We start from the raw sequence: 17,669 nt of genomic DNA, 5'->3' as shown, positions 1-17,669 counted from the left end.
AAAAACAGGATGTGAGATGGAGGCTGTAGGGCAAATGAAGAAAATTCTGCAACTGTGCCAAGGAACAACCAGGCACAGTGTTTGAACCAGTAGTGTTCAACCAGGGCTTAGTTCTGGCTCATCAGGTCTTTCAAAATGAGAAATGTCTTGAGCAAAAAAGCTGCTAACACAAAGGATAAGAATCAGGGTATTTGAGCTAGGCAGCTCAGCCTGTTTTGGCCAAGCTTAAAGTTTAGCTAGAACTAATGCTCAATGTACTGGATTATTTGGAGGGTGGTGACATGCACATGACAAAGAGGTATAGCGTAGATAAAAAGAAGAATCAATGACAAGTAATTATCAGAATATTAGCAGTTTGTTTCATGTTTATACTTGAACAACCTGTAATCCCGTATTTATCTATTGCTCCTTAAGTAAAAGAGTGCGTACACTTTGGAGAGTAAAGCGAACTCAGTGAAGCCTATTATCAGAATTTGTATTTTCAGTATTTCACAGATTTCCAATTTTTGTAAAGAAATACATCCTGTTAAAAAATTTTCCATAATATTTATCTGAACAATTTAATTTCTTGAGCATACATCTGAGACTTATCTTCTGCATAGAAAGAGAGGACAGCACCTTAAAAATAATCTGTATTTCTAAACAAGTTACATTATTGTACAGGAAGAAACTGTAAGCATGTTGAAGTCCTGCTTTTTAGCAATTTTCTTCAAATACTTAAATTCTTGGTGTTCCATTGCTTCAGTAACAGTAAGGATCAAATTTGATTCAAAGAAAATGTAAACAAGAAACACAAAGTATTTTGTTGAGATGTTTAAATTTATCTTTTCAAACGTTTCTTTTGCCCATACAGTCTTTTGTCAGAACTTCACTGTAGCTTGGAAGTGCAAAGCAACCAGGTAAGGTCTTAAAGAACATGCAATAATTATCTGATATCATCTACCAGTGATAGACGAGCACCTCAGAAGGTGACGCTGACTGCACTTGTCCGAGTAGAATGTTGGCATATATTTCCTAACACTCAATGTGACAAACGTTCTTTTCCCTTTCAATACTTTGACCTTCAAAAAACCCATTCCCTACTTCTCCTCTTTTAAAGTCCCTTAATTCTTTATCATCTCGTTAGGAATGAAAACTAAGAAAATGGAATCTGAACTAAGAATTGTTCCTCTCCTGATTAAAATAAAGGCTTTGAAGAAAACATTCTGCTCCCTGAGATTTTCATAAATTTAACAGTCTATTTACATTTACAACCTAATCACCTTGATATAAAGACTTATGAGCCAATATAGGGAAATTTTAGAAAAACTACATTTGTTATAAATAAGCTTGTTTCAAAAAACAGAAGTCAGTAGTACAGCCAGGAGCAGAGAATCAGATCCAAAAATTTCCCAATGTTCATGGGAATTTTCTTGCTAGTTCCCAAACTTCAAATTACTCACTTTAAACACATGCACTGTAAGAGAGACAGATGACAATTCCTGCCCCACCAATCCATTCTGTCCCTTCAAGAAAACCTGTAAGTTGCTGCCATGTGGTAGGACTATCTGAATCATGAGGTTACTCCAACAGAAGTAGAAATCAAAGAGAGTTTGGCATAACATTAATACATCAGGTTAGAAACTGCTATAGTGTGTAACAGAACTTGTAAAAGTGGAAACCCGCAGACAGGGAGATGAGTGGAAACGGACCTGTTTGTAAGTGAGCCTCTGCTTCATCAGGCTTTTGAGGAAGGCTAGAAAGCTTAGTTTTTACTGACTTTGAGTCAAAGAAAAACTGTATCGTCACAGTTAAAAGGATAGGTAAGAAGATCAACTACACCACAAAAATATTCTACCTACCTCTTCCAGAAAGAGAAAAATTGATAACATGTATCTGAAGCTCATCTGAGGGCTTGTTAATATGAGAGCATTTACTCTATTTACAGGTTATCAGTGCTGCATAGGCTATTTTCAGTGGATTGTCCTACGTGGCAAATTAATAATTCCTTTAATTATTCTTTTCGTTTAACCCAGAGACATCAGTGCTTTCAAAACAATTCTGAAGAACAGCAAGAAGCCTTTTCAGAAAATAATGAAATAAAATATCACTGCTAACTCTAAACTTATCCTAATCCCCCCTCACATTCAGCGTGTCTTACTTGCTGAACACCAACAGCAAATGCCTTCAGGAACACTTCAGCAAACTCATTGTACTCCTTGGAAACATTACCAGGACTTCCATACCTAGAATTAGAATCAAGTATGTAAATTCAAGGGTGCAGCAATATTATTGACTTGAATATTTGTTTGGGTTTTGTTTGTCTGTTTGTTTTTAATAAAAATGGAAGAGAAAATACCTCTCAAAAAGTCTAGCTAAGATATGCAAAGCCCACTTCTTGCATTTCCACCAAGGCAACTCAGGTCTATCATCTTCATCAACTTGAAGGGTTTCCTTTAGAAAAAGGGGAAAAAAAAAAAGATTATTTACCAACTATTCACAAAGAGTTCAAATTATATGTATTTTGAACAACCATATAGCATATTTTGCTTTTGACCTGCCATTTGCACTTCTAGTTTAATAGAGTTATAAAGCAGTGTATCTAAAAATAAATCCCATGATATATGCTGCATAAATAGTCAACATATTCTTGAAAGAAGCAAAACTAAGTTGTGCTGTAATTCACAACCAGAACTCCCATACAAGCTACATATTTTCAAAATTTGTCTATTCTGTTTAACACACCGTATTTAGGTTAAAAATTTATTTTCTTGGCATCTATTGAGAAAAAATTATACAGAAATAAAGTTAAACTTCTAAACATTCTAATGAATGAAAAATATTTAAGCTTAAAGACATAAATAGCCAAAAGCCACTTACAGCTGGTACATCCCTATCGACAACAGTCTTCAGGATTTCGATCCATTCAGTCAGGTTTTGCTGATTTATCAACTCCAAAGGTAGTGTGTACTTATTTAAAAAAAAAAAGGGGGAGGGGGAACTTACTATAAAGCAATTTGAAAATGTTATTTTCACAGTTTGAATTTTAGCTCTTTCCAATCTTTGTCTACACTTAGCTACCATGAAAGATCAGCAAATGACTCCGAAAACCAGGCAAAAGAACACAACCTAGTCTATAGCCTCAATATCCTCAAAGGTGCTAGATGCCTTTACTCCAATTGATTCTGCTTATGCAATGCTAAGATGCTACTTAATAGATGTTACATTAATTTCTGAAGCAATTAACAAACAGCATCTTAACAGCTCCATTCCAAACTACATTTACATTGGTAATTCTATGCAGGCTTGCCTCTGCAATTTGTCAATAGAAAACTGATTTTGTAATGGGGTTTTAGCAAACACTGTACCTCAGAGGATGGCATGCATAAGTTCTATCTAATACCAACCAGGAATAGCACTGTATAAAAGTACACTGTACAGCATAATCAAGCATACCAGAAACCTGTGATTCATACCACAATTGATTCAGATGTAATCTAATGTTGTTAATATTTCTGTAATTTACTAATTTAAGGGAAAGCATAACACTTTAAATCAAATTACTGATCAAGTATATACAAAGTTTCTTTTTTACCTGGACAAGGGCATAAAATATTTTGAAGATCTGTTTCTGGATGAGGACAGACTGATCCGATGGATCACTTAAGAGCTGAATGAAACTATCCTTCAGAACTGGTAGAAAATGTTGCATTGCAGCTATCAAAGGACTCCGCTCCTCTGGTTTCTTGTACCTTTAGGTAAGAACAAACTAGTTTTGTAGATCTTTCAGGTAGCTTTTGAACTTTAGAAGTCCACCTTTCCCCAGTGTAGACACAAGTATATTACAGTCCATAACATACAATCTAAAAAACCCCTAGCCATTTCTTCATTACAGAATTTGAAATAAAGTTATAGTCAGACAACATTACAGTAAAAGGAAAGCAGGGCCGGGGGGACACACACACCACACAACCATCGCTGAGCATCCATTACTCCACTATATATCCACATTAGTTTACTGCTGGTAATGCACTCCTGCCAACTTACTCACTTTGAATACTACATCATGTTCAGCCACACCATTACTATAGTGAAAAGCAATCAGAGCACTACAAAAACTGCAGGCAAAAGGTACGTATTTTTTGCCAAGAATGGCAGATGCTGGGCTAGTCAGTAAAATTCCAGAAAGATGTTTACCAGAGTTGACAATTTATTAAAGTTATTTCCAGAACCTAGATTACTTCACCGATATTGAAGGAAGTAAACTCTGAAGACTCTCACATCTTACCATTTAATTTGCCCAAATAGAAAAATTTGATAGAGAATGTAGGCTTCAAGGCTATGTGGCAGACTCTGAGCAGGCTTCGACTGCAATGCCCCTTGAAATAATGCGTCAGACCTTCCCATGCTGCTGACAGTCCACTAGTTTGCCTATGCTGAAAACAAGGCTCCATTTCCCTACTCAAAACATTTAAAAAGTCCTGAAAGGAAATGAAGCCACATTTTGAATTCTTCCCCCCAACTTTTAACTTATAAAGATGAAAGTCCTTATTGACTCAAGAGTTAGCATAGCAGAATAAGATCTTGTCCATACTGGTGATGAAAATAAGAACAAAGTAAAATACCATTTTGAGACTGCACAGCTCTATTAAGCAATTAATACTATAATGCTCTTGGACTCTTGGGGGAGATTTTTGGGTTGGGGGATTGGATTTTGGTTTGGTTTTGTTGTTTTAAATACATTTTTGTTAGACTTTTCCTTAATATTAACTATCAATGCTCAGCCTCTTAAACAGTGCCAATTTGCAGAAATATAAGATAAAGTCTACTCAATTTGCTGCCACGTGGCACGTTCTGTAAAACTACGACACAACACCAAGCTCAAAAATCCTGTTCAGTAATAGAGTTTCCACATATTTTCTGAAATAGAAACCTAAATATAAGGACTAAATGTTGTTCAGTAAAACTCAGTTTCTAATTTCTGCAAAAGACACAATTGAAAAAGACCAGAAAAATTGGCTATGCAAAGAGCAGCCCTTTAGTCTTACTGTCTGGATTGCAGGCGGCAGGGGGGGGAGGGAAACAAACAACTTCAAAAACTCCAAGGTCTTTACCTTCAACATTAAGGAAAAAAAAAAAAAGCAGCAAAATATTCCTACAACTCAGTCAGTAAAAGCTTGATCAAAGTCATAACATTACGCAGTTTTTTTTTTTTTTCCAAAAAAACCACCCTGACGTAAGTCATTTAACAAATTTTGCAGAGACCTGCTTGCACCCATAGTGTTACGCAATGAAATATGCATATTCCTACATGATTTGTGAAACCGACCCTTGTTGACTTCACCAGAGAACTAAACAAGTATGAGCAGTTGCTGGCCTCAGCTAAAGCGCTTGATGAACTAAGATTATGACCACACCTGTTACCTTAGTTAATCACACGACTGCACTCGTATCAAAATTCTTCCTTAAACAAGGATTGCTATAATCATAACACACTACCAGTGAACACTTCATGTTTGATGTCTCATGCTGTATATGTGGTTAAAGATGTTTAAATTGAAAATCAAGTGAGAAATTAGTTTATTTTCCTTTCCTAGCAGGACTTGCAATTTTCAGCCACCAAAAACACTCCAACATGGGATTACAAAAGCCTTCATAGTATTCCTGTAAAAAGGATTTTTAAGAAACTGATATTCATCTGTTTTACACTATTTACATAAATTAATGGAATTAGATAGTGAAATTTTTCAATGCAACATTCTAAATCAAGTACCTGAAAAAAAAAAATAATGTCATGCATGCTAGTGCTTTGAAGGAATAAACTGTGGATTCCATCAGTTCCACTACTACAATTCTCTGACTCCAGGATTGCTTTTCTCTGACCCAGCTCAAATGAGCTTCCTACATGACAGCAGCAGCAGCTAAGCTCCACATAACTTCTCAAAGTGCAACCTCAACTTCAAAGCTCTGAGCATAATACCAGGTACAGAGCAAAGAACATTGACCTGTATCCTAACCCAATGCCTTGCATATAGGAGAACAGTGGGCTTTGATAGATTTCCTATGATAGGTTGGATGAGGCTATCAAAATGATCATACCAAAGTCTGTCAACTAATTCTGAACTTCCTAACATTGAAGATTTCACACTTTGAAACCTTTATATGTTTACTGTCATTGATACCTCGAGTACAAATTGTTTAAGAGTCTAAACCTGGTTTAAATAAATTATCATTTTCCGCAAAAGTCATGATTTTGAGCAGACTTTCTTACTACTATCAATCCGTAAAATACAACTACCAAATCGAGGCTTTAAAACACCCTCTTTTTTCTATGTCAAGCTTTTAATGAAGGCAGTTTTTCCGTAATTTCTTAGTGAAGAACATATATGAACCAACATCTGCATTGTGAGTATTTAATAATATCTTCCAAAACTAGATTTCTATCACCTTTGCACAACCCCAGTTCTGCATGGCTATAATATACATGCAGAATAGAAAAAACATACACAAATATATTCATTCTGCTGGTTTATGTGATAGAAAAAACTTACTCATAGTTTTTCACAAGTTGATAAAGGCAAAGAAGAATTCCAAGCCAACAAGCACTGTTGTCAGACTGAAGATAAAATCCAATTTTCTCCACAACTGCAGTCCAACGACTAGGATAATCATGCTTGATAATATGGTGAATGCAAGTCGTAAGTTGTACTCTAGAAATCAAATGTGCAATGGTTAAGTTACTACTATTATTTTTAATATTATTGTGGTGTTGAAACAGCTAATATTGCCTAAACTTAAGAGTTATTTCAAGTTTTATTTAGAAGGTTTAAGTTCTGTACTTTCTGCTTAATACTCTCCATTTGAGGAACTTTAAATTTCTACATGCTGCACAAGCTGAAAATTGTTTTTCCACCTACATCTACATTAATTCTTTGCTTACAATACACAATGTATGATAGTGATGCCTAGCACGCAGGTGGTCTTACTTGTGCCAAAAAAAAAAGAAACCACAGACAATTCATAAAAACGTTGAAACTGCATACCTAATCAGCTCAGGAGAGTGAATAATGGCTTCTACAATATTTTCACGAATACAGTGTCTGTCTTCTTCTGGGATGGAGTAAGGTGGAATCTCTCCTGGTGCAGTTTCACGATCTGGCCAATACTGGGTTATCATATTCTTCAAGTAGATAACCCCTGCAAGACAGAACACCCACACCAGCTCACAGCCGTTCAGAGTACAAAAACGAAACACATATTCTGCAAACAAATCTATTTTAGACCAAAACTGATTGTAATGACTAATTCATTGACCATTTCTGAGTATGAGAATCAAAACACAAACTATGTAAATTATTAACCTAATATTTTACTAGGTTGATACTCTTTTACCCATTTATTGTGATGTTTGTATTCTTAATTCTGTAAAAAATGTGTTTTCATATAAAAACACTAAGCATATTGCTTGTACCTGTACTATAGAGAAGTAGTTGTGGAACATTTTAGCAACACACTTTTGAAAAACCCTTTATCATTTTCTCAGTATTTTCATTAAAACAAAGCTAATCAATACCAATGACTATCTAAAACAACCGTTGTAAGCAAAAAAAAAAATCTAATTAAGTTTGTGATACAGGAGTGAATGCTAAAGAGAAATAGAGCTCCTTTATACCAAGGTTATGGGGCACAGCACTTTGTAGCAATCAGGCTCCTGGCACAAATGCCTGCAATTACCATTTGATAACCAAATCCAAGTTGCTTATGTGGTAGAATATAGTTATAGCACTTGGAAAGAAAAGGACTTACAAAATGCAACAGGAAATGTCACATGACAAACCAATAACAAAGTTATTAACCTAATCCCATGTACAAATCCATAAAGCAACTTCTCATCCCAAATTTTGTATGCACCTTCCGCAGGTTCAGAAACCACAGGGTTTCTGAAAGTGTCTGCAAAGGAGAGAAACACCCAGCAGATATGTGCTATTACAAGACTGAAGTGATACAGCCTTCAATCTGTCCTGAGCAGGATTTATCATGTCATTAATCGCTTTGCAAAACGTGCACTGTAAGCTATGCGTTGTATGAGTCGTCTCCAGTCTCTATAGACGGCTTTGGTTTCTAATTGGCTTACACTGAGGGCTAATTTTTCAGAGGTTGTTTTCAAATGTACCCCCTTTTTTTTGCATGTTATACATGTTAAGCAGTAACTTTCTTGAGTCATCATCTGAATGGTACCCCCAAGTAATAAGATAAAAATGCAAGTTAGTCTTATGCTACAACTTAGGATAGTCTACTATGTGGACAATCCAAGTAAGCGATCAAGATCGCACTTCCTGAACTGTCAGAAAAAACATTGAAGTATCATATTAGAAACCTCTATCAAGTAATCATAGCAGCTTTAAAGGCGATGTTTGGAGTTGCTAATATTCAATATTCAATTTTACTGCAGGCTCATGTGCAAATCAGCAGGGTTCCAAGAGAAATAATCTGTTTTCTACCACTTAAAATCTTTAGAAATATTAGCGTTACTAGTACAAAGTTAAATTACTTCATTGGGCCAAGTGTACTAGCATCATAAACCATTCTGTTTCCCCAAAGACCATTATTCACTAGAGATAAAGGGGAGCAATCACTGAAGAGCCAGCCACCTTTTCTTTCCATCTTCCCTATTCAGTGTAGGGTGCCAGATATAATTCATGACTGTCATTCAAGCAACTCCCAACTTTTCAGTATTTGAGATTAAAACCATTAGAATTCTTTAACAGGATCTGCATATGTACTTGTGTGTATGAACCATTAAAGTAGACACAAAGAAAAAGGATTTGAAAACTTGCCTGCCTGTCTCACTGGTAAATCCAGTTGCTCAGACATAGTGATCTGAAGCAGAGTTGAAACAAAGTTCACTGATTTATGAGCCTGTAAAGGAAAAAAAAAAGTATTATTATTTAGTCATAGTTTGTTAAGTTTTAGAATACTCCCATTAGGTTTTACAATATCTTTATAATGATGTAATGCAATCAATAGAATACCAGCAATTCAGACAGTTTCACAGTAGTCAGCTAATCAACCAAAGCATTCCAAACTTTCACGCCCACTGTATCCTGAAGACAGCATGCGGGAGGAAAAACCCTACCTTTTAAGGTAACAGAGTGGGAAAAAAAAAAATCACTGAACAGGTTTTAGGTATCGGCCTTTTACAGTCACCAAACATGTTCTTCATTCAGAATACTTATTTGAAAGAATATCGAAATAGCCAGGTAAAACACAAGCGCAGCAAGTTTACAGCGACCTTTATCAAGGTATGAATTCATTATACAGATGGCAACTGTGTTTTAAAACTAAGCCCAGCCTTAAGCAAGCCTGTCCAACTCATAGTCCATCTTTCGAAAAAAAAACAGCTTCAAGTGACCATTTATGCATTACTGCAGCAACTGTCAGCATACCTACACAACAGCAAACCAACAATATGGAGACCAAAATGGAGTGACAAGTGACATCTGCAGAGTAATGACTTTGCAAGGGTGTGTAAGAGTTCACTTACAAAGAAAACAAAGCGTGTTTTTTCTTACAATAATGAGAAATGTCACTGGTACAGTAAATGCTGTATTGTATTTTCAGTATGAGAAAACTGACCCTAACATTATTCTAGCATCCTTTATCCACCTTTCCTAAGCATCAAAAACTCAAGACATTACATTAATTTCCTTGAGAAAAGTGATTTGTAATCCTTAAAAACTAATTCTAATTTTTAAAACTGGAAAGCAACATAGTTTTCCTCAAGGTCAAGAGTCAATGGACATGAGCTGAAATAAGTGAAATTCATATTTTAGAGAAGGGAAAAAAAAAAAAAATCACAAGGGTTGCCAAGGTCTGGAATAGTCTGTCCACAGAGGCTGTGGGACCTTGTCCGCTGACATATTCAGAACTCAACTGGACAAGTCCCAATCTACCTCATCTAACTTCGAAACAGCTTTTGCTTCAGGGGCCTAGACCAGACAATCTGCGGAGGTCCCTCCTAACCTAATTACTCCATGTTTCAAATTGCCAAGATATATTTCTGTTTTATCTTCACTGACATGTCAGTATTGTTTCATAAGCTCTTTGCAGCGCTCCTAGCAAAGACAACTGCATAGATCTATGTAACTTAATCTGTTAAACTCTTAGGAAAACATCTCTTACCTACTTGTTACTCAGTTTATTACTCCCTACATAAGGCAAATAAATTAATACTTTGAAAACCATTGAAATTACACTATTCATTTAGCAAACAATTGTCTCAGTTACTGCAGCAGAGCAAATTAATATCATCAAGATAAATTATCTTTCTATTCTTTTAATAGGACCAAAAGCTCTTTCGACAGTATGAAATTATGTCAATGTTCCTAAGTGTGTAACACTGCCCAGGTCACTCCTACAGCACCAGGTTCTTCTCTCCAACTTTAACTTTCCCTATCAAGCATCTCCTGTACATTCTGGTATAAACAAGTGTAAAAGGGACAGCCTGGGACATGACATTTGTTCATGCTTTTGTACTAAGATTTGATTAATGTAGCCCATTTTCTATCACGTGTTATTTAAAACCAATTTTAAATGAAGAATTAACTTGACTTAAGAATCTCCACAAAATGTTAAAATGTTGTTGTACATATTCATCCCGTGCATTAAAAATCTGCAGGCTGCAGAAAACCCACAGAAGCAACACTCCCATCTGTTCCAACAAAAATGTTTATTCACAGAGTGTGTTTTGATGAATTGGAAGTAACTGACACTGCAATATGAGCACACATCTTTCTCACCCACATCCCTCTGATACCCTCAAAGTCCTAAAGAAGCAAATACACTTTCAAATTAAAAAAAAATCCCAAACCCCCCAAAAAACCAAACACACACAAACAAACAAAACCCCAAACCTATTTGTTTTCAACTGTCAAGTAATGGTTGAATAAATACATTTGAAATAAAATCTACTTGCTGGTGTTAATTTCTACTACAGTTCGAGGACCGTTAAGTTCCTTTTCTTAAGTAACGTTAATAGACACACTTCTCCTGCAACATATACCAAATGGCATTAGACCCTAATTCAGCACACTATTCTATGCCCAACATTAATGTCAGTGGAAGTACTCCTGTACTTAAATGTATTATGAATTTGCTGAAGAACGCTTTCAGTTTCAAAAACCTTTAACTCACCTACGAATAAGGTCATTACAGACTTAAAAGTACAAACGGATGTCTTTCCACAATGACTATGATAAACTTAACAGCTACCTTTTCAACACTGAAAATTTGCAATATATTTCATGTCTGGAAATGGAAAAGCATTTAATCCTAGAATTTGAAAAAATGAAGGATTACTTTCCCTTTTTCATGATAAATGACAACTATCCTTTTAATAAAAAACTATCAATTTCAATAAAAAAATATGGAAATTGCTTAAGAGCGATCAAGGAACTAATGGGAATAACAAAAAAAAAATATAATACAAAACCTCTGTGTCTTGAAAGCAAAATGCAACAAAAATTAAACAGCAGTGTACAAAACTGCCACACATAGAAATTTAAGAAAATACTAAAGAATAATCTTTTCTTAATGGAAAAAACCCAGGACTAAGCCTATGCCTGTAGCAAGCTACAGAAGGTCCCGAGAAATGTCAGTTATATTAATATGTGGGATTAATATATTTTCCACTGGATTCTTTGAACTATAACATGTTTTAAAGGATAGGACCAAAACATCTATACCATTATCTTGGGTTTTTTTTTAGTTTACAAGTATCATCCTTACAAACATGTCAAGCATCAGGCACCAACCAACCACAACGATGAGCTACTTCATCACCTTTAGTGGTTCAAAGCAGAGATTCATACTAGAAATAATTTGTGCTTTTAATACAATGTAGCGTAACTAAAATACCTTGTACTTCCCAAACAAAGCCATCTCTTAATCCATTCAGTTCATAACTAAATTTTCGCAGAACTACATTTAACACTTCTATGCATTCTATGTGGAATATAAAGGATGTCCAAACTCTTTCCAATGACCCCCTTCCCATGCCACTGAAAGGAAGGCAATTCCAGAGAAACTGAAATGTGGAGTAAGGACAGCTACATGAAGGCATGGGTGTACTGAATGGTCAAATAAAACCCCAGGTACTAGAATAACCTGTCACTCGCCTCCTTGTTTTGTTTTGCTATTAAAAAGAACATCCGATGTTTCATTCGCACCCGAAAAAACAACTGAACTTAAAATACGGCACCACATAGGTGCCAATTTTGTATCTATGGCATTAAAAAATACTGAACACACATCCATTTCAGCTATTTTAATCTTTAGTATTTTTACTCTCCAAAGATGGCTGCCTCTCAGGACATCATGTTCCTCTTCACTGACAGCACTGCTAAAAAAAACCAACCAAACAAAAACCCCACACCTATTTTAGGTACATATTCTATACAAATACTAGCTTTTGGTTTCAGTGCATGCAATTAGCCAGAATCCTTCGCTATACAAAAGGTGAGCTGCAAATGCAGATTCATAAAAGGTCTATCAGCGAACTATGTGAATGTAGAGCATTCTGCTGGCCCATGCGCACCCCAGTCTCCAGAAGAATCAGATGCACTGATGCCACTTCAGTGAAAGCCACTGGCAAGTATTGTCATTCTACACAGAAGTCCCATGGCTCCAGCATGTGAGAATTAAAATCAGGATTTCACAGTGGTTGCTATCAGATACTCTACACTGTGTGGAGAATAGAAACAATTTCTATGATTTTAGAGTTTTAACATCTGTAAAACTTCATCTTTTATTCTCTTACTCCTTGTTTACAAATACCTTCTTAAAATAAGTATTAAATTTAAGAACTACAATGATAACTGAAAAACCAAACAGTTCTGTCACAGTCAAAGTCCATTTCCCAACACGTAACTCAACATTTTAAAAAAAACAAAACCAAAACTGATCTTAAGTCCTTCCCGCTTACAAATCCTCCAACTTGCCGTGTCACTGGTATGACTTTGTTGTGTAAGAGCCAAAGAATTCAGGGACTTTTCCCAAGAGCAATCTTTGCTATGCAGCCTCGCTAGCTAAGGAATGTATTCTATCAGACCACAAGCGTTGCACCACTGTCTGTTAATATCAATCCCTGTTCCAGAACATACAATCTTTTTGCATATTTCATTGCAGCTTTTCCGAGCAGACTTGTTTCTTAGCCATGTGCTAAAACACACTTCTGAGCAAAGTGCCATGCCAGCTACATAATCTGAAATATAAATGAAGTTTGAAGTTAACATTAAAGAGACCAGTTCATGGCATATGAACTATCAACAGTTAATTATGATACAGAAAAGCCCTTTTCCCCAGTAATGATACTCACTAAAGTCAGTTACATTTGTCTTTAATACTAGAATTATTCATATCTCACACAAAGCCTGCATGCCACTAAATGATAAAAACAAGAAGTTTCATCTCAGTCAGAGACCTCCATGCATTCTTCTTAGACGTTAAGAATTTAACATACCATACAGACACACTACTACTGGTACCTCCTTTACCGTTACCAAAAAAGCAAAACAGAAGGGTAATACTTACTCTATGTTGCTTGAGCTAGAACCCTAGGTTATTTATATAGTTATTCAAAGTCGCACACATTTAAATAAAGGCTACAATTTATTTTTAAAGGATCTGAAGAAATACCAATTCAATGCATCTCCCCCATTCCAATTTTGAAAAAAAAAAAACCAAAACAAAACAAAAAACAAAAACAAACAAACAAAAAACCTACATGCAATTTTTGATCTAGACCATAACAGGATTAGGTGAACACAACTATTACGCTGAGATGAAACGGTTTGGTTTTTTTATAGAAAGGTAAGGTCAGGAACTGTAAGGCCATGCTGAATCAGCAAACTGCCCTGTAGCACTCTTTCAATTCTTTTTTAAGAACTCAGCAGGTGTGGGAGTCATTCTGACCTCAGTTTTTTGCAGGCTAGTTCTGCAACCTCTTATGCACCTACAATATGTAAATCCAGTTTAAGGTCCACAAAAAATAAATACACGCTTACCAAATCTTGCAAACATCCTTGATGCTCATTTTATCAGAATAAAAAGTCTGCAAGTTCTGAAGCTTATTTGCTCTTCTATTCACAGAGGAAAAAGGAATGTGCTCTTAGCAAAGGCTAGCTAAGCACACACAGTAACTATCTGCTAAGTCATGAGAAAGTGGCAAGTCGCTCTGTCTGCCAGGATTTTGCCTTGTACTGGTTAACATGCATCGAGAATGTAACGTCTTCCTAATGAAGACAAAGCTCCCTTGGTTCCTTACTGCCCCCAAGGGGATTTCTGGTGTTGGACCAGCCTCAACACATAAAATTTAAAACCACCCTTTCCCAAAGCATCTCTCATCTAGCACACACCAAAATATAAAGATGGAAGATAAAGGCAGTGAAAATAATCGAGTACTTTTGGTAAAACATCATACTAACAACTTTAAAAGAGAACCCATGATCTGATAATCAGAGCCAGGAAACTCATGCTCTGTTCTTGTTCTTACTCACGCTACAATATATAGAGGTAGTGTTATACATGAAGACCATGTTAGAAAAGGTTAAAAAAAAAAATTAAAGATGAGGGCAACACACTATAAATACCTACCCCAAAGTATCCAAAACATAGTGTATCAGCATTTGGAAATTCCTGGGTGAAAGGCACTGCGTAATAAGCATCTTGCTTTTTCCCCTTTGACAACCTTTCACTCCAAGCTCCCAGTAGTTAAGAGTCCAATCATTTAATCATTCCATCATTCTGACATCTGTATCTATTAAGCAGGCAATTAAAGACACTGAACTAGGCCCTGCCATATTCTGTTAAACCAATGGCATGCTATGGGACTAGTCAACAAGCTAAAGCATTTTTCCTTCCCCTGTCGCTCATACTAGAACATGAAGAAGCTTAAACATAACTTCTGAAAGGCACTTTTTCAGTAGAGCAACAGGGTAATATTTTCCTAAACAAACTGTGTTAAGCTTTGACTTTAAAAAATTGTAAGTTATTGGGGATTGCTTTTTTATTTTTAAACATTCTCAGACAGAAGAATTGGGTTGTTAGTCTAAAAAGACATCTTAATAGCTCATATGTACTGCCGTTAATCTCAGATACTTACAAGACATACATAACAGTTAAGTTATAAATTCCCTGAAATTACAAAGAAGAAACCTGCAAGGACCGTACTATCCAGCAACTGCACCTTTATAAATATATTGGTATTAAAAGATTAAACAACACTGTGTATTATTTTCAGAGTGTAATTCCATAACTGCATGGTTAAAAATATCTATTTTCATCACCATTTCTGAGAAACACTTTATACCTAACAGTACAAAGACTGTTTCAAAAGGCAACAAAGTTGTCTCGCTGCTTGAAGAGTCTGGTTCTAAGCCCTTGTAAAACACAGCTTGTCCCTCTAAGACAGGGACAGAGATGGCAAAACACCTCAGGGTACATCATCAGCTGCAAATTACATGAGAAGCTGACACAAGAGCTAGTGGTATCATTCCCTGTAACTTATTTTCACAGTGCAGAAAGTAATGCCAAAAAGACTGAGATACCTGCATTGACTTTTTTTTTTTTAGTCTCTCTCAACTCTGAAAGTTCTCATAGCATTTTATGTGCAGGCAATACAACCTGATAAAACTTAGTGAAAGAAGAAATAAAGCATAGAAGAATTCATGACTTAGCCAAGGTCAAAGGAAAATAACAAACTCTGGGCAAACTGAGAATCATACACCTGGTTCCCTTCTCCAGTCAGTGGAAACTGTGCTGATTATGATGAAGACAGATCTAGATACTTAACTCTTCCATTAATTAGGACTATCAACTACTGACTGAAGCATGTTCCTTTCTGATAAGGTAAAATGACCATTCTACTGACAACCAGTCTTATCAGCTCAACAGAGGCACTTAAGACAAATTAAAGGTAAACTAAAAGGTCAAGGACAACTATTAAACTTAAATTATAAAAACACTTGTATGTACCTGGCCATGTGAAACAATAGTGTTTGCTGCTGTATGATTTCATCTTTGCAGAGAAAGAGACACCCCTACCTGAAATGAAATATTAACTGGTAATGCAATTGCCTTAACAGTTAACAAATTCAGACCAGTATCCTACAAGCAAATGCATAACTGACTTCAATAAACCTATGCAAAACCAAGACCATGCATATGACTAAAACCTAAATATACATACCAGTGCTTGCAGATTTAGGGTTTGACAAATACTTTTATCACAAAAGGACTGTGAAAGATGAGCAAGGCTACATTTCCAATAATAAAGAATTCTTACGCACTGGTTCAATAATGTCTGGTGTTTGTAACGGGACTCAGGTATTTTGATTTTATACCAATTTAATACTTGTGTAGTACATGATAGACCATGATGTTTTGATTCAAAAGTGTGAACAAAAGCCAGTTGCTGGTGAGCATGATCCTTCATGCAACAGTTAGCCATTTGCTGAAGACCCCGATTGGCAGAGAATGTAATTTCATGCACGTTCAGCAACTCAATACCTGCAGAAAATAGCTAAAATAGATTTCAAGCAAGTTACTGTATGCACATACTGACATGCATACAACACAAAAAATGGCATTTTGGAGCCAGCTTAAGATTTCATATATATTACTGTCTTTACAGGCAATTACATGATTTTCACTTCTGGTTTAAATAAGAAACACTAAAATACTTTTTACCTAAGTATATGGAAAAGACAGCCAACTACTTTATACAAACCTTAATTAAACATTTGGTAGTTTTACAGTTATTTATTTAAAATGCACCTCATAGTTATTTGCCATTCACTTATTTAATGACATGCAGGAATTCAGCTTAATTCACTTTTTCCTAATAAGAGAAGGTATACCTTTAGTTTTTGAAAGTTTCTCTACCACCAGCAGAACATTTGGCCCATCTTTATCTAAGCTCTGCTGAACATCTGTGGAAAAGGCCAACTAAAGGCACCACAGGAGCTGCCACACAGGCTTACCTTTCACCTCCTCCATCAAGCTATCACCTTTTCTTCAAAAAGTCTGAAAGTCCCGTGGCTGTGTCTCATCAATAAAAAAAAAAATTTCCGTTTTTTTTAGGGTTAAGTGGAGCAAAAATATAACTTTCTTTCAAAATCGAAACCTGTGGAACTAGGACCTCCGGGTTTTGTTATATCCCAATATGACACATGAATGTAGTCTAAGCAGATGACAGATCTGGGCTGGGAGCCCTGTCTTCCTCTGTTCTTTCGGGCACGTGTCGATACTACACCCAGAAAGCACACCTACCTCGACAGCGCTGCCGAACCGGGAGTCCAAAGGATTTGTACGAACACCAAATAACGCCAGGCTAGCAGATTTAATTCTGAACTCGGCCCAGGCCACTCTTACGCTAATAGGCTGCACTACTTAGAAAAGTGATGGGGATCTTACTACCTCCTTTCCCGTTGAAAAATTACTGCCTTCCACATCCAAAGACTGCCCTTAGACAGTCCTAGGCAGGACTGGGTCCAGACTCTCAGCCACCGGGGGCCTGCGCCACCGATGATTTTAACCACCCCTCTATGGACTACCCTTTCCCCGGCTGAGCAGGAAGACAATGGAGGTAATTTGTTACCGACAGGAAAGGCAACGGGGGCCTCCTCCCCAAC

At 36.2% G+C, this 17,669-nt stretch overlaps 1 protein-coding gene across 1 annotated transcript in view; it reads right to left on the bottom strand.

Annotated features, from left to right (window-relative positions):
* IPO7 (importin 7) overlaps positions 1 to 17,423 on the bottom strand; it is a gene marked incomplete at its 5' end in the record, with an annotated part of 36,352 nt that extends 18,929 nt beyond the window's left edge. Inside the window, 8 exons of the mRNA XM_010286044.1 lie at positions 2,141 to 2,225; positions 2,339 to 2,433; positions 2,860 to 2,949; positions 3,575 to 3,731; positions 6,531 to 6,689; positions 7,023 to 7,176; positions 8,817 to 8,898; positions 17,308 to 17,423. Coding sequence (XP_010284346.1) covers positions 2,141 to 2,225; positions 2,339 to 2,433; positions 2,860 to 2,949; positions 3,575 to 3,731; positions 6,531 to 6,689; positions 7,023 to 7,176; positions 8,817 to 8,898; positions 17,308 to 17,423 — 938 coding nt within the window. The remainder of the gene's footprint in view (positions 1 to 2,140; positions 2,226 to 2,338; positions 2,434 to 2,859; positions 2,950 to 3,574; positions 3,732 to 6,530; positions 6,690 to 7,022; positions 7,177 to 8,816; positions 8,899 to 17,307) is intronic.
* Between the last annotated feature and the right edge of the window lie 246 nt (positions 17,424 to 17,669).

Source organism: Phaethon lepturus, unplaced genomic scaffold, assembly GCF_000687285.1.
Source record: "Phaethon lepturus isolate BGI_N335 unplaced genomic scaffold, ASM68728v1 scaffold29214, whole genome shotgun sequence".
NCBI lineage: Eukaryota > Metazoa > Chordata > Aves > Phaethontiformes > Phaethontidae > Phaethon > Phaethon lepturus.
The sequence above is the reverse complement of the archived record's forward strand: the minus strand, read 5'-3'. Positions and strand labels throughout refer to the sequence as shown.